The sequence below is a fragment of the Eurytemora carolleeae genome, unplaced genomic scaffold (genome assembly GCF_000591075.1).
Source record: "Eurytemora carolleeae unplaced genomic scaffold, Eaff_2.0 scaffold705, whole genome shotgun sequence".
Classification (NCBI taxonomy): domain Eukaryota; kingdom Metazoa; phylum Arthropoda; class Copepoda; order Calanoida; family Temoridae; genus Eurytemora; species Eurytemora carolleeae.
In genome coordinates this window covers 123,701-146,543 of record NW_019396596.1, presented here as the reverse complement: position 1 = coordinate 146,543, position 22,843 = coordinate 123,701, and the positions used below count along the sequence as shown (strand labels likewise).

Below are 22,843 nucleotides of genomic sequence, written 5' to 3'. Positions count from 1 at the left end.
TCAAGGTTATTGAGTAAGGTTGCTTACTCTCGATGCGCTCCAGTGTACGGAAAATGTCGTCTTCTAAGCAATGGACAGTGACATCCGTAAATGACGTCATTGATTATAGATGCGATTTTACTGTCCATTGCTTAGGAGACGACATTTTCCGCACATTCACATTGTTATTTTAGTCTCATGATCCGATTCTGTATTTATTAGTACTAGCCGGTCCTTTTGTCCTATCATCTAAATCTGATAATTGAACTGGCACGAATTCTGTACAAGTATTTACAAGTAACAGCAGGTCCTTTTGTCGTACTGTCTACACTCTACACTTGATAATAGACCCGGCTCGAATTCTTTAGCCTGGTTCAGCTTGTATGGGAAAAAACGCAGGCTGACTAAACCAGTATGTGGAGAGCATCGAAAGTAAAGCAACCCTACTAAACAACCTTGGTTCAACTAAAACATTATGATAAAATTGAAAAGTAAGATTTTCTATTTTTTAACGCATTGAAAAGTTAGAGTTTCCTAGTTGTAACAATGAGAGAGAATGCGAGAAGGAAGGTTACACTAGCAGAGTAATGTAATCTGAATATACTGGAGTCTATAGTCGTAGCATGAGGTTTCACTAGACCTTTTAGTCCACGGAATATATCCAACATATCTGAACATTAATGTCTATTGGTCTTGAGGGTTTCCTTCGCTCCTTTCCGTTGGATCTGTTTCGTTCTGGGAGTTTCCGTTTGCTTCTTTCTGTTCTGAAGGGTTTATTTTGCTCCTTTCCGTTCTGGTTTTTTCCCGGAGATTTATCCTATCAACATCAATAACTAGCAGTATGAGCTACTTCTGGAGTTGGATACAGTGCTATCTGGAAGTTTGTATGCATTAACTTCTATGCTAAAAAACTTCACTTTAGGATGCTCCTCAGAACTGCACAATTTTAATGTTTGAAACCGATTCTTGTAATTAAAGAATTTTCTTTCTTACAAATTTTCCGGCAAGCATCTATTTTGTACGAAGAATATTCCACTTTACTGAATATTAAATCGGGTTTTTATATAATATCACATATTCTTGATTCTTCCCATGGTTCAGTTGTTTCCTCTGTTTACCTAAATAGAAGAACAGATAAAGAATTTCAAAATGTAATGTTAAAAAGTATTTTAGAAAACCTTGAGCCATGTTTGTAATTCTTTCAATGGTTTATCAACCGTTGATTAAATACAGTTGATTGTGTACCGTTGATTATCTACCGTTAATTATCTACCATTAAATACCTACCGTTGTTTATCTACTTTTGATTAATTATCTACCGTTAATTATCTACCATTGAATATCTACCGTTTTTTATCTACCGTTGATTATATACAGTTGATAATCTACCGTTGATTATATTGTGATGATTATATTCCGATGATTATTTACCGTTTCTTATTACCGTTGATTTACTACTGTTGAATTTCTGCCGTTGATCATCTACTGTGGATTATTTTCCATTGATTGTCTTCAGTTTATTTTATGTATCATTGAATTTCTACCATTGATTATCTGTCATTAATTATCTACCACAGATTATTTACCGCAGAGTATCTACTGTCGATTATCTACCGTTGATTATCTACTTTTTATTATTTACCGTTGATTATTAACCATTGATTATCCATCGTTGATTTTTAGCGTTGATTATTACCGTTTATTATCTATCGTTGATTATCTACCGTTGATTATCTACTGTTGACTATTTACCGTTGATTATCTGTCGTTGCTTGTCTACCGTTGATTATCTACCGTTGATTATTAACCGTTGATTTTCTACCGTTGATTATATACCGATGATTATTAACCGTTGATTATCTACAGTTGAATATTTAACGTTAATTATTTACCGTTGATTATCTACCATTGATACCGTTGCTTCTCTACCGTTGATTATTAACCGTTGATTTTCTACCGTTGATTATCTACTGATGATTATTAATCGTTGATTATCTACCGTTGATTATTTACCGTTAATTATCTACCGTTGATTATTTTCCGTTGATTATCTACCGTTGATTATTTACCGTTGATTATCTATCGTTGATTATCCACCGTTGATTATCTGCCATTGATCATCTACCGATTATTATCCACTGTTGAATATCTCTTTTTGATTATCTACCGTTGATTATATACCGTTGATTATTTACCTGTGAAAATAATTTAGTTTAATTCCAGGGTCCAGAGCACAAAAGCATCTTTTACACAGCATCTAGATAAAATAAGCTTAAAAACATTTTCCCTGTTGTAAAAAAGGCGGGAACCCAGACATAATTTGTTAAAATCCGTCAGTTTTATGATCTATTGTCAGCTAAAAAGTGAATTAAATTTTAAAAAGAAAAAATAAGATTTAATAGCATAATTTTTCGGAAACTTGAAAATCAAAAAAAAACAAAGATAAAAAATAAACTCTGCTAGAGTTCAAATGTTCTGCAGTAATCTATACAAGTATCAGCAAAATGTTTACGCGTGTTACTATTTTTGCAATTCCATCATGAACATTTCTGCCAGATGAAATTATAGAAAAATTTGAGATAAATAAGATAATTTAAAGATTATCAGTCTAGCATGATGAACTGTAACGGAAGAAATGCTAAATTCAAAAGGAAAGATCTAAGTGAAATATATGCTTGAAAAATCCTGGGTTTCGTGTAAATAATAAATTATTTAAAAGCCTGGAATTTTTTAAACAGCCGATTGTATGGTTATTGAATATATTTATTTCTAAATATATAAAGTAGTAATCTCTGTGTGTATCGTCTGTCTGTCTTTCTATTAGTTTGTTTGGATCAGAACTCAATAGAACCACGAGAATGTCTCAGCGTAGTTTATAAAATCTAAAATGAATGGGATGACTCAAATAAGGAAAACGTTGATTCCATGCAAAGCTGGGTTCCCTGGCTAGTCATACAATAAACATGTACTACGTTTATTAAAAAGCGTACTTCAGTTTCCGTAAACAAAACCCTAACCATATGCTTGTTTATATTCCTCTTACAAACTGCAATACATTTTTACATGTTCTATCCAAGGTTATAATGCAAGGAAAGTTAATTGCAGTTGCGTATACTCTGCGTACATATTGAAGCCAGTTCTCTCTGGGCGTAATTTGTAAACAAGAATAGATGCATCAGTGTTCGTTTAGTATCCGAGGAGGTTAAAAGGATTAAATTTTGATAATTTTGATAATTCACATAATAGTTTTATATGACCAGATTATTTCATTGATTTTTTTATGTGAAAGATGGATCCCATGTCAGGCTACGACATCCTTCTTGTGTTTACATTACCGCCCAGAGACAGTACACTGCAGTAAAAAAGATGCGTACACCTCTGAAATTTCTTTCCTTGCATTATAACTCTGGTTCTATCCATGTTCTGAGAATGTATAATAGTGTGTACTAAAGTATATACTTTGGACTTTTAGTTGCTTTAGTTTGCAAATTAAATTTTTTAAATTTTTTTTCATAATATTTTTCCCAGGGCTTAAATGTTGGTTCGATGTCTGTAATTGGTCATTCAGCCCGTCGCAGACAATATTCTTCAAATATTTCAATCTTATTTTTTATAACGAATAAAATGAAAATTTACAAAATGCCCTAGCGTAAACAATAATAAAAGCCTTATAGATAAAATAATGGCTCATGTCGTCATGCCGGAGGGTTTTAGCTCAATTTGAAAATGGCAATTTAGCTATAGTACTAGCTACTGACATACAGTACATTGTAGTTAAAGAGTTGTGACAAGTATCTTTGTATCTAGGATTTAAGCCTATACTTTATTTACTGGTGAGCAATGTATGTAGACTACATACCTTTGCAGCATAGTATATATTTTGCAGGTAATAAAGTTCAGTGAAGAAATATTAAAGAAATGATAATGCTAATTATTTGATTTAGGTTTTTCATTATGTTTTCTCTGTAACCAAGAGAGTAGGATTGGTCAAATTACAGAGGTATCCTACGCGAAGACCAGAAACTAATGTTTTTAAATCTTAAAGTTCGGGTGAAAGATGAATTTATTTCTCCGTGGGCATAAAGATTGGAGGGGGATTTCTACATATATTACTTCACACGGAACAGGGAAGAAAATTATTCTTATCTCTTGCTGCCATGGCCAAGCATGGATCAGCATTAATTCTATCAGATCTTTTCAATGAAAATAAATGATTTGAGAAGGTTTTGAATATATATTGGGAATTCAAGTCTTGATCTGAAACTTCATTTAGGTCTAATTTACAAAAAATTAGAAAAATAAAAGTACAAAACTCCGATAATTTTTAAAGCCTGATCTCCCTAGAAATTTATTATTTTGAGAAAACACTTTATATTCTTTGAATGGATTTTATTCTTATCTTTAAGCTTATTTTTACCATTTCATAAAATGTTGAACCCAAGAAAACAATCATTAATAAAATATAAGTTAAATTTACTTTTTATATTTTCTGGCAACTTGAAAGCTTTTAGTTTTAAGTCAATAAGTTAATATCCCAACAGTTGGGCGATGCCAAAAATAAAAAAAATATGTTATACGGGCTGTTGTGCCCGTGCGACTTTACTTATTTAAAGAAATAAAATAAAAGTAAATTTGGTCTAACGACGACGACCTCTAATCAATAAATCATCATGTTTAGTAGTATACACCGTATATTGTACATAATACGGGGTTGGATTTCTCCGGTTTCAATATTTAAATCATCATTTTTAGTGGAATACACTGTACATACATTGTACATAGAACGGGGATAGATTTCTCCGGTTTCAATATTTTATAAACTGGACAAAAGAATAAAAAGGCAATGTTTGCTTTGTTAATAGAAGATAAATCAGCTGAAAAAGAAGATTTGTGGTTGGAACTAAGCTCCAAGTTTAATATTCCAATTGCAGTTCTTGGTTGGAATCTCAGGGATTACACAACAGAGCTCCCTGTATTTGCAACTCTTAGGAGTAAATACCGTAACTCTAGATTCCCCTTTAATTCTAGTTTCTAGAAGTAAACTCTGATATCTAGATTCTAGAAGAAAACCCTGGAAATCTAGATTCTGAAAGTGAACCCTGGAATTATAGATTCTGAAAGTAAACCCTGGAAATCTGGATTCTGAAAGAAAGCCCTGGAAATCTAGATTCTGAAAGTAAACCCTGGAAATCTAGATTCTAAAAGTAAACCCTGGAAATCTGGATTGTGAAAGTAAACTCTGGAAATCTAGATTCTGAAAGTAAACCCTGGAAATCTAGATTCTGAAAGTAAACCCTGGAAATCTAGATTCTGAAAGTAAACCNACTTTACTCCTTCCATACTACATATATACCATATACCACAACTTTACTTTACCCCTTCCTTACACAACCTACCTTTACTCCGCCTCTTCTATACTATATCCATACTTTACTCCGCCTCTTCTATACTATAACCATACTTTACTCCGCCTCTTCTATACTATAACCATACTTTACTCCGCCTCTTCTATACTATAACCATACTTTACTCCAACCTCACTTTAATACAACCCTAGAATACTCTATCCTTATTATACTCCAACCTACTTTATTTGATCTTACTATGCTCCAACCTTACTTTATTTGATCTTACTTTACTCCAACCTTATTATTTACTCTAACCATGTTTTACTCCATCCTTCCATTACTTTAACCTTACTTTATTCCAACCTTACTATACTCCAACCTACTTTATTTGATCTTATTATAATCCAACCTAACTTTATTTGATCTTACTTTACTCCAACCTTACTTTATTTGATCTTACTTTACTCCAACCTTTTTATTTACTCTAACCTTGTTTTACTCCATCCTTTCATTACTTTAACCTTACCTTACTTTAACCCTTATATACTACAACCAAGATAGAGAGCGTCTTTAGAGCGTCCATACTTGACTCCATCAGCCTTACTTTATTTCAAACCTTACTTTTTTTAAATTTTACTACTATACTGCAAACTTTCTTTACTCAAACCATATTTTATTCCGTCTTTATTTAACTTCAACCTAACTTTATACTAACCTTACTATACTAAGACCTTATCAAATCCAACCCTTATATAATGAAATCATTATACACTACAATTCCGTACTCCAATCTTACTTAACTATAACCTTATTTTATTATTTTTTTATCTTTTTATTTTATCTATCTTATTCAACCTTCTTAATTCTTTCTACCCTTTTTCTTATCCAACCATTCTATACTCCAACCTTCTTAATTCTTCCTACCCTTCATCTTATCCAACCCTTCTATACTCCAACCTTCTTAATTCTTCCTACCCTTCATCTTATCCGACCCTTCTATACTCCAACCTTCTTAATTCTTTCTACCCTTTATCTTATCCAACCTTTCTATATTCCAACCAATTTAACTCCTCCTAACTTTCATCTTATCCAACCCTTCTATACTCCAACCTTCTTAATTCTTCCTAACTTTCATCTTATCCAACCCTTCTATACTCCAACCTACTTCTTCTTACCCTTTATCTTATCACATCTTAAGGTATTCAAACTTCCCGCAACTACCAACCATTCCCTCATTCTTTCTGTATATCCCTGTGACAATGGGTAAATAAACCCATTAAATGAGAAAGACCCATCTCCCAGCTTGTTTATTGAATGGTTTACATCTATCCCCGCTCAGCCCGCTCAGCTAACATTAAGTGCATTACTGAGAAAAAGTGTGGTTGAGATAAATAGCTAGTCTGTTATGTATTACGCTTAAACAAAAAAAATGTATTTTCAAATAATATAATTAAAATTAGCTTAGGTAGGTACATTAGTTTCTAAAAGAATTATTCAGATGTCAATTATAGTTATCATTTCTACGACATTGGGTTGCAAAAATATAGGGATTTAAAAATCTGCGTTTTCGGCAAAAACTCAATCCCTTATCTAAAGATAAAATAGGTAACACAATTAAAGTATGAGCTATAATTTATTTAGATAAAATTTTGAATATTAATATAAATAATTCTCAAATTCATGACTTTTTTCTTATTTATGTGTATATTTAACAGAGGATCCCTAACATGTTAAATCTAAATGAATGGATTAAAGTTTAGAAGTTTGCTTACAAACATTAATTACAAGATCAATATTATGAGAAGTGACAAGATAGAACAGGACAGGATATTTGATATAGATTCATCAGAAGAGGGCAAGTTTGACAGGTCTAACAGTAAACGATAGGACAAACTGATATCTAGACAACTTTGAAAATTAGTTTTCAACTTTTAAGAAAGGCTTGACTTTAAACTGTCGCAACGCCTTGGCCTTTGTTTCAACCTCACCAATTCTTTTTTACTTTTATGCAGCCCTAAACATAAACACTTCAAAAATAAACTGCGCTTGTTTCTAGCTTAAGCTTAAAAGGAAAATTACGTGACAGGAGAGGACATTATAGATGGATATCAACAGAACAGGATATTGATGACAGGAAAGGATAGGACTGGACATGACAGGACAATTTACAGGACAAGATACAGAACATTTGACATGGATATAAATAAACGAAAGGTATAGCGGGAAAGGACAAGGTGAAGACAGGACAATGACAGGACAAGGTGAAGTTAGGACAAGGTGAAGTTAGGACAGGGTGAAGTTAGGACAAGTTGAAGACAGAACCAGGTGAAGACAGGGCAATGACAGGACAAGGTGAAGACAGGACAATGACAGGGCGAGGTAAAGACAGGACAATGACAGGAAAGGTGAAGACAGGACAATGACAGGACAAGGTGAAGACAGGGCAGGATATTGAAGTTAAACGATGAACGTATTGCATTGCAAAGTGTACAAATAATGTACTGTTCTGGTGTACATATGTAGAACTGTAACGTGTTCAGTTCTGGTGTACATATGTAGAACTGTACCGTGTACAATGAGCATCGTAAATCTTGCCGCGGGCTCTTAACATCTTTACAGCTTGAGTTCACATTCTGTTATAAAGTTTAGCTTCCCTGTAAATGCAGAATATGCTCGGGAATATTTAAATTTAAACGAGAAGAATTAATATAAAATCCCAGTTTGGAGCCAGCTGGGATTAAACAGTTTCCTAGTTTTTTTGTATGAAACCGGGAAAAGTTTGAATTCAACAACAAATGTGAAATGGTTGTCAGCGGGTTGAAAAGATTAATTTTATTCCTTTCAGGATTCCATGCTGTAGCAAAGAGAACCAATTCAGGATTCTGGTTCCTTTTCATGGTTCTTTAATTTAAGGTTTAGGTTCCTATAGTTCAAGGTTTAGGTTCCATAGTTCAAGGTTTAGGTTTCTATAGTTCAAGGTTTAGGTTCCTTTAGTTCAAGAGTTAGGTTTCTATAGTTCAAGGTTTAGGTTTCTATAATTTAAGGTTTAGGTTTCTATAGTTCAAGGTTTAGGTTACTATAGTTCAAGGTTTACGTTCCATAGTTCAAGGTTTAGGTCCCTATAGTTCAAGGTTTCGGTTCCATAGTTCAAGGTTTAGGTTTCTATAGTTCAAGGTTTAGGTTTCTATAGTTCAAGGTTTAGGTTTCTATAGTTCAAGGTTTAGGTTCCTTTAAGTAAAGGTTTAGGTTCCTATAGTTCAAGGTTTAGGTTCCTATAGTTCAAGGTTTAGGTTCCATAGTTCAAGGTTTAGGTTTCTATAGTTCAAGGTTTAGGTTTCTATAATTTAAGGTTTAAGTTTCTATAATTTAAGGTTTAAGTTCCTATAGTTAAAGGTTTAGGTTACTATAGTTCAAGGTTTACGTTCCATAGTTCAAGGTTTAGGTTCCTATAGCTCAAGGTTTAGGTTCCTACAGTTCAAGGTTTAGGTTCCTACAGTTCAAGGTTTAGGTTACTAAAGTTTAAGGTTTAGGTTCCTATAGTTCAAGGTTTAGGTTCCATAGCTCAAGGTTTAGGTTTCTATAGTTCAAGGTTTAGGATCCTTTAGTTCAAGGTTTAGGTTTCTATAGTTCAAGGTTTAGGTTTCTACAATTTAAGGTTTAAGTTTCTATAATTTAAGGTTTAAGTTCCTATAGTTCAAGGTTTAGGTTACTATAGTTCAAGGTTTACGTTCCATAGTTAAAGGTTTAGGTTCCTACAGTTCAAGGTTTAGGTTCCTATAGTTCAAGGTTTAGGTTTCTGTAGTTCAAGGTTCAGGTTCCTATAGTTCAAGGTTTAGGTTTCTGTAGTTCAAGGTTCAGGTTCCTATAGTTCAAGGTTTAGGTTCCTATAGTTCAAGGTTCAGGTTACTATAGTTCAAGGTTTAGGTTTCTGTAGTTCAAGGTTCAGGTTCCTATAGTTCAAGGTTTAGGTTCCTATAGTTAAAGATTTAGGTTTCTATAGTTCAAGTTTCTATAATTTAAGGTTTAGGTCCCTATAGTTCAAGGTTTAAGTTTCTATAATTTAAGGTTTAGGTTTCTATAATATAAGGTTTAGGTTTCTATAATATAAGGTTTAGGTTCCTACAGTTCAAGGTTTAAGTTTCTATAATTTAAGGTTTAGGTTTCTATAATATAAGGTTTAGGTTTCTATAATATAAGGTTTAGGTTTCTATTACTCCTAGATTTAAGGTTTTCTAAAAAATAAACAAGAATAGTGAAGAAAGGGAAAATCCTTAATTTCTCCACATTTTCCAGATATCTCTGCAATTTATATGATGAGGATAATTTGCAGAGAACAGGATTTATATTTTTTTCAAGAAATTTTCATTTTATCCTTCCAACTCCTTCCCAATTAATTGTTATAGGCGCAACTAAGGAAGGTTGGTGGGCAGAGTGACCGGGGTTTCTTTCTCACTCCCCACCTTTTCCTTCTCATCTTATTTTTTCTATTTTAAAGTTAAGTAAGGGAAAAACGTTACTTTGAAACTGTGTTTCATTTCTGTTTAAAGTTGCAAAGTACAGAGTTGTAATTTGTATTACATAGTGATCTATTATTTTAAGATGAACTGAACAAAGAGTAAAGAATACATCCTGTCCCTCTAACTCCGGCCTAATAATAGGTGTCCAATAAATATGATAATATAAAGACGACCTAAATATCGACTTTGATTTCTCACAGTTAATTAACTTGGGACGTTACTTAATGAACTGGAGAAAAATCGCTGAATCAGATCTTGAATTACCGATTCATTAGGATTTGAACCGGCGTTAGTTAGCTTAGCGACTTCTGCAATTCGATCATTAAATTCCGTCCCTCGAGTGTCTCATACAAAGATTTTAATATTTTTGAGTTTTATTGAGTTTTTAATTACTTGTTTTAAGCGGACTATTTGTTACAAAATTTGGTTTTTGTTACAAAAAAAACCTTTTTAGATAAAAGACGTTTTGAAAATTTTTCCTTAGCTCCATTTCTTGGAACATCCTATAATGATGGAGTGTGCAGGGCGGCTCGGGTGTGTTATGAAATTATGAAAGTTCGCAAAAACTTTGCTCAGTCAAATAAATAATTTTCCGCAAGGGAGGAGAGGGGTGGGGGGAGAAAGTGGGAGAGGATGGGCAGGGGGTATTAAACGGATTGTGAAGGATTACACAAGTCAGAAGAAGAATTAGAACATTGAAACCTTGAAAAAAGATTGGAAGAATTGGGTGGAGTGAAAGGATTAGATAGATTAGATTGGAGGATGGAACTCACGGAATAGATTCAGGATAAAATGGAAAATAGGGGAGAACAAATGAAAAAGAGTGGAGAACGAATGGAAATAGTGGAGAAAAAATGGAAAACAGCTGGAGAACGAATGGAAATAGTGGAGAACAAATGGAAAACGGCTGGAGAACGAATGGAAATAGTGGAGAAAAAATGGAAAACGGCTGGAGAACGAATGGAAATAGTGGAGAACAAATGGAAAAGAGTGAACGAATGGATAATACTGAAGAACGAATGCAAAATAGCGGATAACGAATTGAAAATAGTGAAGAACGAATGGAAAATAGTGGAGAACAAATGGAATAGAGTGGAGAACAAATGGAAAACAGCTGGAAAATAGTTGAGAACGAATAGAAAATAGTGGAGAACAAACGGAAACCAGCTGGAGAACAAATGGAAAATAGTGGAGAACGGATGGAAAAGAGTGGCAAACAAATAGAAAAGAGTGGAGAACGTATGGAAAAGCGTGGAGAACGTATGGAAAAGAGTGGAGAACGAAAGGAAAATAGTGGAGAATGAATGGAAAATAATGGAGAACAAATGGAAAAGAGTGGAGAACGAATGGAAAAGAGTGGAGAACGAATGGAAAAGAGTGGAGAACAAATAGAAAAGAGTGGAGAACAAATGGAAAAGAGTGGAGAACGATTGGAAAAGAGTGGAGAACGAAAGGAAAAGAGTGGAGAACGAATAGAAAATAGTGGAGAACGAATGGAAAAGAGTGTAGAACGAATGGAAAAGAGTGGAGAACCAATGGAAAAGAGTGGAAAACGAATGGAAAATAGTGGAGAACGAATGGAAAATAGTGGAGAACGAATGGAAAGAATGTAAAGATTAATTAAAAAAGTGAATATCTAGAATTTTGTAAATTTCTGAATAATTAATGTAATTATTTCTCAGACTTTAACCTTGATCACATAATACCGTTTTTAGTGCAAATGTTTTCCAATTTCTTTAAGTTTATATTTCTCAGGATTGTATATAGTATGATATCATGGTTAACTCTCTGTGTAGTTTCCTCCATAATATCTCAGTATTGTATAGAGTATGATATCATGGTTAACTCTGTGTGTAGTTTCCTCCATAATTTTCTCCTCTCAGCTTTTACCTAAATTGGAGAAGTTGGCAAGTTTAATATTGAACTTCATGATCAACATTGTAAACTTGGTTTTCAATTTAGGTTTATGTAATACTTTTCATATTTAAGTAATTGAATTATTAAAGTAGGAGTTTACTTAGATAAACACAGATATTTTATCTCCTAGATCCCCCAGATCTCCTAGAACATTTTAAACCTTCTAGATCTCCTAAATCTAAAAGATCTCTTAAATCTTCTAGAAATTCAAGATCTTCTAGGTCTCAAAGATCATCTATATCTTAAAGTTCTCATTGAGCTTCTATATCTCCTAGATCTTCTAGATCTTCTAGATCTTCTAGATCTTCTAGATCTTCTAGATCTTCTAGATATTCTAGATCTTTAAGATCTTCTAGATCTCCCAAATCTTCTAGTTCACCGAGATCTTCTAGATCTTCGAGATCTTCTATATTTATTTTATGATCTATATCTTCTAGAACTTCTAGATTTTCTAGATCTTTTAGATCTCCTAGATCTTCTAGATCTTTTAGATCTCCTAGATCTTCTATATCTCCCATATCTTCTAGATCTTCTAGATTTTCTAGATCTTCTAGATCTTCTATATCTTCTAGATAATTTTAGATCTTCTTTGATCTTCTAGATCTTCTAGATCTCCTAGATCTTCTAGATCTTCTAGATCTTCTAGATCTTCTAGATCTCAGATATCTTCTATCTCCTGGTTGGTCCGAAATAATATTTGTTTAAAGGACCAAAGAAATTGTGTTAATTTGAATATGCATTGTTTGTTTATTGTGGAAGTTTATTGAGCCCATAAAAACTTTGTCAATACGCATTCCCCCATTTCCGGGAATATTCATTCCCCAATTTCTAGGAATATTAATCTCCCAACTCCGGGAATATTCACTTCCCAATTCCGGGAATATTCACTGTCTCTACTCCGGGAATATTCACTCCCTCAATTCCAAAAACATCCATTCCCCCATTTGGTAATTTGTATTCCCCCATTTCTGGATGTACACTTTTCTGTTTTCCGGTCTGTAAAGGGTTAGTTCGTCATATTTAGGAGGATTGATATTTTAAAAGAAAAACTTGATTTATATTCTTGCCTAGCATTAAACATGAAAGTGATATCTTTCTTTTGATTTTGAAAAATGACATGAATAAGGAAGAAGAAATGTTGATCTGCCAGAACATATTGAATGTAGATAAACTCAATTTTGCAAAACAAAGTTAGAGATGAATTTCAATACTCTAGCCTTGGGGGAATGTAAAAGAGAGGAAAGGGGTCGGGGGGGGGGGATGAATTTGTTAAAGCATACTTCGACCATATAGTAATACCGATTTTAAAAATTAGGAATATTGAGAAAAATGCACCCTTAAACATTTTATTGGAAAATGTTCAACTGATTAAAAATCGCATTATGAGTTTTGATTAAAGTGACTGTAAAGAAATTGGAACATCCCTAATATAATATTTGTAAATAAAGATAAATTTGAATAACCCTAGTTGAATATCTTGTTCAGGCGGAATAAGAGAATGTTGGAACTTGTAGGTTTGGTAAGATAAACTGGTCCCTGGTCCACTCTTAGCAGAGATTGTTTTCATACTTTTACTTCCTACCATACATTTTCTCCATCCTACTATACATTATCTCCATCCTACCATACATTATCTCCATCCTACCATACATTATCTCAATCCTACCATACATTATCTCAATCCTACCATACATTATCTCCATCCTACCATACATTACCTCCATCCTACCATACATTTTCTCCATCCTACCTTACATTTTCTCTACCCATACTTACATTTTCTCCATCCTTACATAAATTCTCTCCATCCTAATATTAATTCTCTTCATACTAGTCTATGCATGCTCTATGAAAACTGCCTGTTATCATGATATTCTTCTGTATAAAGCCGAATCCTGTATTCTCCATGTGTAAACCTTTCTAACTGAATATTATGCATATAATGTTATTCTTGAAACTATAAATTCAGTTTAATATTGCGGTATCATCACATCCCTGCTTTTTCTTCAAATATTTAAACCCAGGAAATAATGTTGGTTCGAGGACAAGGATTAAATCTCTGTGTGCAAAAAGAACACAGAGAAGTAGAAACAAGTTTCCCTGAGTAACCAACTTCTTACTAATTTCTTTAACCTTATCGAAGCTCCCATTTCTTTTCTTTTTTCCTTTAATATATCGTGATGTCCTTCACATCAGTGTTAATAGAAAAAAAGTCCGACTGCGTATATTTTCGAAAATATGATTTATAGGAGCTTTAAAAATAATCATATTTGAAAATATTTTAAGAAGTGCTTTTTCAGGAGTTTGGGAATCCGTTGTTTAATTTTCAACTGCTGTTTGACACAGCCCCCCCCCCTCCCCCATAGATCTTAAAGACTTTTTCATGTTTTCACCTGGAGTGTTTTCTATTTAATTTTAGATTAGTTTGAAAATGTTAATACCCGGACATTTAGGGACGGTGCAGGCATTCCTTGAATTTTCATTAAATTTACTTTGAAAATTTATGTTTCTAAACCCATAGATTATCCAGGGGTGATTATTACAGGTTTAATTGTAAAATCTTGTACATTGGGTTTGCTTGTAGTACCAAGCTATGAGGAGAATCCAGATATATACCCTGATCTGTATCCCCCTGGTTTGCTGGTAGTACCAAGCTATGAGGATAACCCAGATATATACCCTGATCTGTATCCCCCTGGTTTGCTGGAAGTACCAAGCTATGAGGATAACCCAGATATATACCCTGATCTGTATCCCCCTGGTTTGCTGGTAGTACCAAGCTATGAGGAGAACCCAGACATATACCCTGAACTGTATCCCCCTGGTATTAGTGAATATTTATCCTAAATCTTGTCTTATCATCCCTCAATCTATTTATCAGATTAAAGGTATATATCAACAAGTCTATTTACGTACTAATGTTTAGTATCTTGAACATCAACATTCCGTATTCTAGGACACTCATCAATATTTAAGGAAATAAGTTAAAGCACATGTTTAGGTATACTTGAAACTTCAAAGTGTTTCTTTTCAAATCAATATTTTACAGTTCAACCCAGAACTTTGGAGACATCAAAATAATTTATAAAATGACGTTATCTAAACCTGCTGATAATGGAATGCTGCAGATATTTAGTCTTCTAATTGAATAATTATATGGAGCTATTCAAAACTGTTTACATATATTTCATGGCAATTTATTTATTTTACAATCACTGAGATGTAGGTGCAGATAAAATAGTATAGAAATCATTAAAAAATTGTCAAGTTCTGGTTCAAACTGTATGATATTTAAAAAAAATTAAATAGTTTTCCTAACCATATATTTTTTATACACTTTTTTGATCATTTCTAGAGTTTTTATCATTTGGCATTTGACATTTTTATATTTTTTTGATATAGGGGTACTGCAAGCTAAGTTACTATCATTATAGTTATTACTAAAAAGAATCTAATATTACAGCTTATATTTTATACCTTTTTCTGAAAAGATTATCCTACATCTTTTCTTCAGAAAATTTTCTTTAATCCACACTTAAACCAATTAAGTTTTTTTTTCAGACAATTGTGGACAGGATTGTGGACAGGATTGTGGTCAGGATTGTGGACAGGATTGTGGACAGGATTGTGGACAGGATTGTGGACAGGATTGTGGACAGGATTGTGGACAGGATTGTGGACAGGATTGTGGACAGGAATTACGTATTTTAAATGTTCCGTTACGCGCTGAAAACCTCTCATATATTTGTTTTCTGCTAAAATTCAGTTAATTTTAACATTTTTTTTTACAATTCCTCAACTAACTAAAATTCCTAGAAATGTTGAAAATTAAACTAAAGCATGAATATTTTTAAGAAATAGTTGCTGTCGATATAAGCGAACATGTTAGTTTTCAATATAGATTCATCCAAAGTTTAAAAACCGATTTTTATCAAACATAATTTTATTTCATATAATTACAAAATAGGAAATTGTCCTTGGGCCTTTGCTACAGCTTGCACCCGAATGGGTAGTGTAACAGATTAAGCTATGAGAGGATGTTTACATGTTTAGGATCAATTTCTAAGGAAACGGAGTCAAAATTCAACCAACAAAGCAACAAACAGAAAAGTGTGCTTTGGCCTATGCTCTTTTTACTAAAGCTAGTTCCCGATTATGCAAGGAATGGAACAAGAGAAAAAAATTTTACATTTGATAATTATAATTTTCTAAGGAATAGAAATCCCTAGTTTCCGGTTTAGTATCCGAGTAAAACTGTATAAAATAAGGATGTGTTGGACCTAATTAAACTTAATTAAATCTCAGACTTCTCCGTGAACTAAAGACTGGGCAGAGAGCGCCCAGCACGCCTTGTCTGTGAAAAATGCTAAATGAATTTTAGGAATCTATTTAGAACGGATTTTAAGCTTCTTCAAGACATTTATGCTTAGGTTTGTTTTCAACATTTTCCCCACATTGTAAACTTGTCAATTGGTCAGTTTTCTTTTTAATCCAGGATTGCATCATGCTTCTTTATAAATCTTTTAAACATGCTTTTTTCATCTTTTTTCATTCTTTTCACATCCTTTTTTTCGAATATTTTTCACTGCTCTACTTTAATTGAGAATTAGATAATAGATTCTAAAAAATTTTCGAATTTACAATTAATGTTTTCATTTTCTTTCGTAATCATAATTTTTCATTTTATTTCAGATCTTTCATTATTCTTGTTTAATTTTAACCTTTCCCAACCACTGACTTTTCTTACGCACTCTTCTTCTCTTGTCCCTTCTTTTTAAATTTTACCCCCTAGTCAACTCTTCCATTTTTCCTTTCTCTTCTAATTTTCTCAACTACGCTATTCTTATCAAGTCTTATCATCTTTAACTCTTTCCTATTCATTATAATGATCTCCTTCCCTTTTATTCTCCGATTTTATTATCTCCTACAATTTCCTACTTGTTCTAATCCTCCCCTATCCGTTCTGTTACCCCTTTCCCTTTCAACCCGTTACAATCCTCCACCTAACCTTTCCTATCCGTTCCAATCCTCCCTTCTCTTTCCTGTCCGTTTCTATTTCCCTCCTCCCATTTACTTCCTCCCGTTCCCCTCCTCTCCATTCCAATCCCCCTCCCCCTGGCCTTTCCTATCCGTTCAAATCCTACCCTTTCCTTTTCAGTCCGCTTTTATCCTCTCCTCCCATTTTATATTCGTTCTTATTTCCCCTATCATTTCCTATTCGTTCTAATCGTCCTCTATTTTTTCATGTTAGTTCCAAACCTCCGCTATCCTTTCTTGTACTGTCCGTTTAATCCTCTTTTGTCCTATTTTATCCGTTCCAATCCTTTCATTCCTATTCTTTCAATCTAATCTTTCCCTTTCATTTTATATCTGTTCTAATACTTACATTCCTATTCATTCAATATAATCTTTCTGTTCCAATCCTCATTTTTTCGTTTTAATCCTCCTCTTCCTTTACTTTCGTACCTAACCTTTAAAAAAGATCCCATTCCTATACCTATCCTTTTCTATCAGTTTAATTTTTACCCTGCTTTTCCCTTATTCTTTCTTATCCTTTCAAACACTTCGATGTCCTAACCTAACCAATCCTCCACTGTCCATTTGAATCATCACCTGTCCTTTCCTTTCCTGTACTCTCCAATCCTCCCCTTTCAGATTCTATCCGTTCTTATCCTCTCCCATCCCTTTCCGTTCCAATCCTCCCATTTCCTGTCAGTTCNCCCTGTCAGTTCCCATCCTCCCTTGTCCTTTTTATATCCGTTCCAATCCTTCCCTGTCTATTACTATTTGTTCCTATCCTAACCTTTCATTCCTTTTCGTACACATTTCCCCCTTTCCTTTTCTATCCGTTCAATCCTCTTCTGTTCTATCGGTTCCTAAACTTTTTTATCCCGTTAATCCACTATCCTCCCTCCTACCTAAACCTTTGCTGTATTTACCTTTCCTATTTGTGAAAATATATTTATAAAGTTGATTCTGATTAAAATTCTGTTATGGGGTTCAAGCATGGATAAAACGCAGGGGAATATATCCTTAACCTTTTCCTTTATTGAGACTACAGGGACTTAGACCAAATGGTTATTTTTACTCGGCGTAAATTAGAACTGAAAATAAATGAGCGGATTAACGTAAAGAGTTCTATAAGATTATCCGTGTTATTTATGTAGAATAAATCTGTTTACTGTTGAGTGAAGAAATTTTAAACCAAGAGTTTAAATGCTATATTGTGTTCTAGTTTAATGCCTGTGATACAGAAAGCTCGCGCGACAGTAAAAAATATTTTGTTAAAGAATGTATTTTAATGTTTGTTTTTATTTGTCAAACTGTTTTCACTCAGTTAACGTTATTTGTGTGGAGAACTGGAAACCTGTTTCACGAAGTTGTGATGAGATGATTCATTAATTTGCTAATCAATTAAGTAATTAAGGAGCTCAGCTAGAATTTAATTTACAAGTGTTTTCCTAAAGATCTGGAGTTGGGCCTGTAATGATTAGACGGAAAGTATTCAGTTTCCTTGTTCTTCGATCTCTAGAGTCTAACAACACATGAGACGGACGAATATGCAGTTTTTGTTTCATTTCAAACCCCGGGACGGAGTGAGAGTAAAGTTTAACCTGGGAGTAGAGTTGGTTTCTCCAGATATATTGAGAACCACGGAGAATTCGGAGAGTTTGCTCTCTCGGTTCACATTCTCAACTCTCACCAGATCTCACACTTCTATTCACGGAGCCTAACACTGCGGGAACTGCCTTTCCTTGCACAGGCCCAGACACTGCCTGACTGGCCTCAGAGGCTGTCCTCTCCAGGCCACCTGTCCTTACACCTGTGTACACGCACAGGACATACACACCGTATCGACCCGGTCAACTTATACCTTTACCGCGCTAGAATACGATGCATGGTTAATATCACTTTCTTTCTCATGCATAATATTCCTTTAGATTCAGAAGAACATAATATATATAAAAACTTATCTCCTTATTAACATCTATCAATACTTAACGAGATTGAAATTTTTACAATGCTTTACAATTACAACCAATATACATTTTTTGTTAATTCTAAGTTTCGTTAAAGAATTTTTGTTCTTAAAATATTCAATTTCGGTGAGTTCTGAGATTTACTATAGAGTGTACTCTATTACAAAGGTATTCTCCTTTCCCCCAATTAGTTAACCGTAATCTTTCGTCAAATCTCTCCAACTCTGCTTAATCCTAGTCCATGAACTTGAACTAGATTCTGAGTAGAAGAGTACTAGAAAACTAGGGAATACTAGTTCCCAACTTTTTCCACCAAAATACTTAACAAAAAGTTGGAATCATTTATATTAGCTGTTACCGGACTTGACTGCTTGTCTATAAGTTTCAATCTAATCCACTTTTATCCTACAGATTACTCACAGACCTGATACTTCTTTTATCCTTCAGATTATTCACAGACCTGATACTTCTTTTATCCTTTAGTTACTCACAGACCTGATACTTCTTTTATCCTTCAGATTACTCACAGACCTGATACTTATTTTATCCTTCACTCACAGACCTGATACTTCTTTTATCCTTCAGATTACTCACAGACCTGATACTTCTTTTATCCTTCAGATTACTCACAGACCTGATACTTCTTTTATCCTTCAGATTACTCACAGACCTGATACTACTTTTATCCTTCAGATTACTCACAGACCTGATACTAATTTTATAGTGTGTGTGTTGTTTTACATGTTCTCTAATATTTGTCTATATACAATGAGGAATTTATGGAACTTCGCCTTTTTTTCTAGCGCTATACTTTAATTGCAATCGAACATTTTCTCTTTGTACTTAGCTCTATTTAACAATAAAAACTTTTCCGCAGATTTTCCTCCTTTCTATGAATTCCGAAATGAATCACTACACAAATTTTAAAAAAAAATCCAAGTGTAACCCTCCCCATGGGATCATGTCAGGTCACACAAAAAAAAATGTTGGCCACTCGGGTCCAAGAAAATCAAACAGCCAAACTATACTTAGAAATAGTTGTTGATTTTTTTTAATGCATGAACAAACAAAACAAAAAATAAACATCAAAAATACATTTTTTTGAAAATAAAAAGAAAGAATTGTTTTAAGTTTTAAAATTTTTAATTTTCGTATTTTGTTTTGCAATTAGTGTTTAAAAAACATTGAAATTAAATGATTACATACCTACTTCATGTGTCAGTTGTGGAATTTAGCAAAGACTAGTTTTTATTTTTAAAAAAATTAGAATTTTAGTTTTTACTCCTTCCCCCCCCCCCCTATTTGACATCTAGTTTTGACCTTGTTTGACTGGTTTGATATTCTCCGCCAAGGTTTGGTGGTGTGAAGATTGAAATGTTCTCTTCTTATGTCTAGGATTGGGCTTGTCTTGTTCAGAGCAAAAACTCCAGGTACAAGGTCAGTTTCCTCAAGGAAAATTGCAGGATTCAGATACAGATATTGATAGATTTGGTTTCTCTGTTTGTTTGTATCCTATAAAAGTGAAACGGTTGAACAAATCGGACCAAATTTTTTTAACACAATCTCAAAGGTCTAAATAAAAAATATTTAAAAAAACTCCAATTCTAATAAAATTACGGAAATCCACCAATAAGAACAGAAAAATTTGTAAAAGTTGTACGGTCTAAAATCCAAGGGTCTTTAAATGATATTTTAATTTTCTCTCCAAATAATTTCAAAGAATATTTCTATAGAATGAGGTAAATTAAATTATAAGATCATTTCTCCGAACTCAGTTTTTGTTCCATAATATCAAAAAAAGTAATTTTGAGGGAACCTTTTGTAGGTTCAGCAACAACGCCAGAATCTTTTAAAATCAGTTGGGTATGGGTTTAAGCCAACAATCTAGAAGCTTCGATCGAAAATATCCTAATTCTATTTTTTGTAAATAAAGAACTCCGGCCCTCCTATAAAGAATAAATAATTTTGTAAAATACTTTCTTAAATCTAAAAAATGTGTTGGTAGGGTTTCAGTAGGTAATATTTTATATTGTCTAAAGTTTGTGTTTAGGGTGTCATGTCTATATATAGTTATACTGGATACAGGTTCAAGTATCCAACCATGAAATCAAACATATATATCCATTCATTCAAGTCTACCTTCTTCTCTTCTACATTTATAATGGAGCTAGATATCTCACATCGAACTGTGGAATATAAAGACGATATTTAAGCAATCCCTTTTGATGTTGTTCTGAAGCAAATAGTTTCAGTAGTAAAATCATACAGTGAATCCCAGATATATGAATACATAGCAAGATTTTTTTATAATGTCCTATTATATATTTAAGATCAAATGCCGCGGAAAAATGAGTTTATTATTAATATATCAAATTGCATTCATATTTCAGGGCTATATTAAACTCATATTTCCGTGGCATTTGATCTTAAATATGTAATACGACATTATAAACAACTATTTATATGTATTCATATATCTGGGATTCACTGTAGATAAATTTAATTGCTGTGTTTCATGTTTATTATTTAAAACATAACACGCGAAGTCGTAGTACATTTGAATTTCCGACCCGGGTTAACCTTTCCGGTCCCAGTTTGTACTGTACAAAGCTCTATGGACAAGACTAACCGGAGCAACAAGGTTGACGCGGTCAGACTTTATGCTTCATATAGGTTGAATTTACTTTTACTAAAGGGGCTGAGGTGCCTGATAACCTAAGCCTATCATTCGTCTTCCTTTTCAACAGTATTTTGGGTTCCACTGTAAAATACGTTTTTTATTAGAACTAGGAGAAATAGAGACGACTCCCCGGAAACAACCCGTTGAAATTTTATTACTGTTCATTAAACCACAGAATTAATCTAATAAAAATGGAATTCAAGGGCTGGCTGAGTCTCAAGACATACGTTTTAAAAATATTTTTTTAATCCATGCGGTCACGGTAAGGTATACAGTTTAAAAACAATTTATTAAATTGTTAACTATTTTTTAATATAGATAGTGATCAATCTCAAGAACTGACGAGGGTCAACCTAGACCGAAATATGTTTTGAATAAAATGTGGAACTAACATCTACTTTTTTCTCTAAAGAGGTTTGGTCCATCCCCATCACCGAATTTTAAATAAGAATACAGGCATAGTGCACTTCAACTACGATACATTATTAATCACAAGTTTTATTCGTAAATTCAATTGAAATATTTATTTAGTTGAAAAGAGAACAGATTATTTTAAAGTTGGGAATGTTTTTGTAACGAAGGTTTGAACCTGGACCTGCAATGCATTCATCAGGTCTGTTTGATCTTTTAGTTGTTCCTTTAACTTATTCTTCTTCATCACTCTTAGCATTCGAACCTTCTTCCTCTCCTCCTCTTCATGTTGAATAAGATCCTCCAGATCCTTCTCCTGACTCTGAACCTCCTCTTTCAACTGTTCCAGCTCCTGCTTCAGGTTCTTGTTCTCCTTCTCCTTCTCATCTCTCATCTCCTGTATAGAGTCCAGGACGGTGTTTAACTCCTCCAGACGTTTAAAATGTGAAGCTTCCTTCTGTTTGTTTACTCTGTCCAGAGCAGAGAACTCCTGGCTCCGGCTGGTTTGGTTGGTTTCAACCAAAACTCTTTGGGAGTTTTCTTTTGAGAGTTTGGTTTCCTGGATCTCTCTCCACTTCTCATCTAGATCAGTTTTCTGCATCTGTAATCTATCTGACTCCCACCTGCAACAAAATATTATTCTTTGTTTATTCTTTTTAACCGTTGACATTTTGATGGGATGTTATCAGTTTAAGTTTAAAGGGATTGTGCGCGTAAAATTAAGTGACCCTCCATTTAAAGATTGGTATAACCGATTCACAACGGTACAGCGACGCAACCATCTCCATCTGAATAACGATTTTTTCGAAAACTTAATCAAACAAAGATTTAAAGGGTTTCGTTGTAAATCTAAAATGCCACTTTCAAATGAAGAGTCAATAATTGAAATTACGTGAACGGTCCCTTTAAGTTTTAGAAATCAAAATATCTAATTCAAGATGCTTAGTGACAGCGTTGATAGACACCGATATTCCTAAATGAGAAAAAGTTTGAATCTTTTAAAAGTTTTGA

General features: G+C 33.5%; 3 protein-coding genes across 4 annotated transcripts in view; all 3 read right to left on the bottom strand.

The window, feature by feature from the left end:
* LOC111706080 (innexin shaking-B) overlaps positions 1 to 18,524 on the bottom strand; it is a 34,877-nt gene extending 16,353 nt beyond the window's left edge. The window contains exons 1-3 of the mRNA XM_023478840.1: positions 18,376 to 18,524; positions 2,175 to 2,236; positions 514 to 1,097 (exon numbers count right to left, since the gene is read on the bottom strand). Of these exons, the coding sequence (XP_023334608.1) occupies positions 514 to 647 (134 nt within the window). The 5' untranslated portion in view covers positions 648 to 1,097; positions 2,175 to 2,236; positions 18,376 to 18,524. The remainder of the gene's footprint in view (positions 1 to 513; positions 1,098 to 2,174; positions 2,237 to 18,375) is intronic.
* LOC111706076 (cerebellar degeneration-related antigen 1-like) lies at positions 12,013 to 13,464 on the bottom strand. The gene is made up of 2 exons (XM_023478834.1): positions 13,386 to 13,464; positions 12,013 to 12,329 (listed from the first exon to the last, which is right to left on the bottom strand). The coding sequence occupies exons 1-2, from the start codon at positions 13,462 to 13,464 to the stop codon at positions 12,013 to 12,015; spliced, it is 396 nt and encodes a 131-aa protein (XP_023334602.1).
* A 3,402-nt stretch (positions 18,525 to 21,926) lies between the features above and the next one.
* The window catches only part of LOC111706082 (cilia- and flagella-associated protein 43), a 29,178-nt gene continuing 28,261 nt past the window's right edge, over positions 21,927 to 22,843 (bottom strand). For both annotated transcript variants that reach the window (XM_023478844.1, XM_023478845.1), the window contains one exon: positions 21,927 to 22,455. In XM_023478844.1, the coding sequence (XP_023334612.1) occupies positions 21,969 to 22,455 (487 nt within the window). In that variant the 3' untranslated portion in view covers positions 21,927 to 21,968. The remainder of the gene's footprint in view (positions 22,456 to 22,843) is intronic.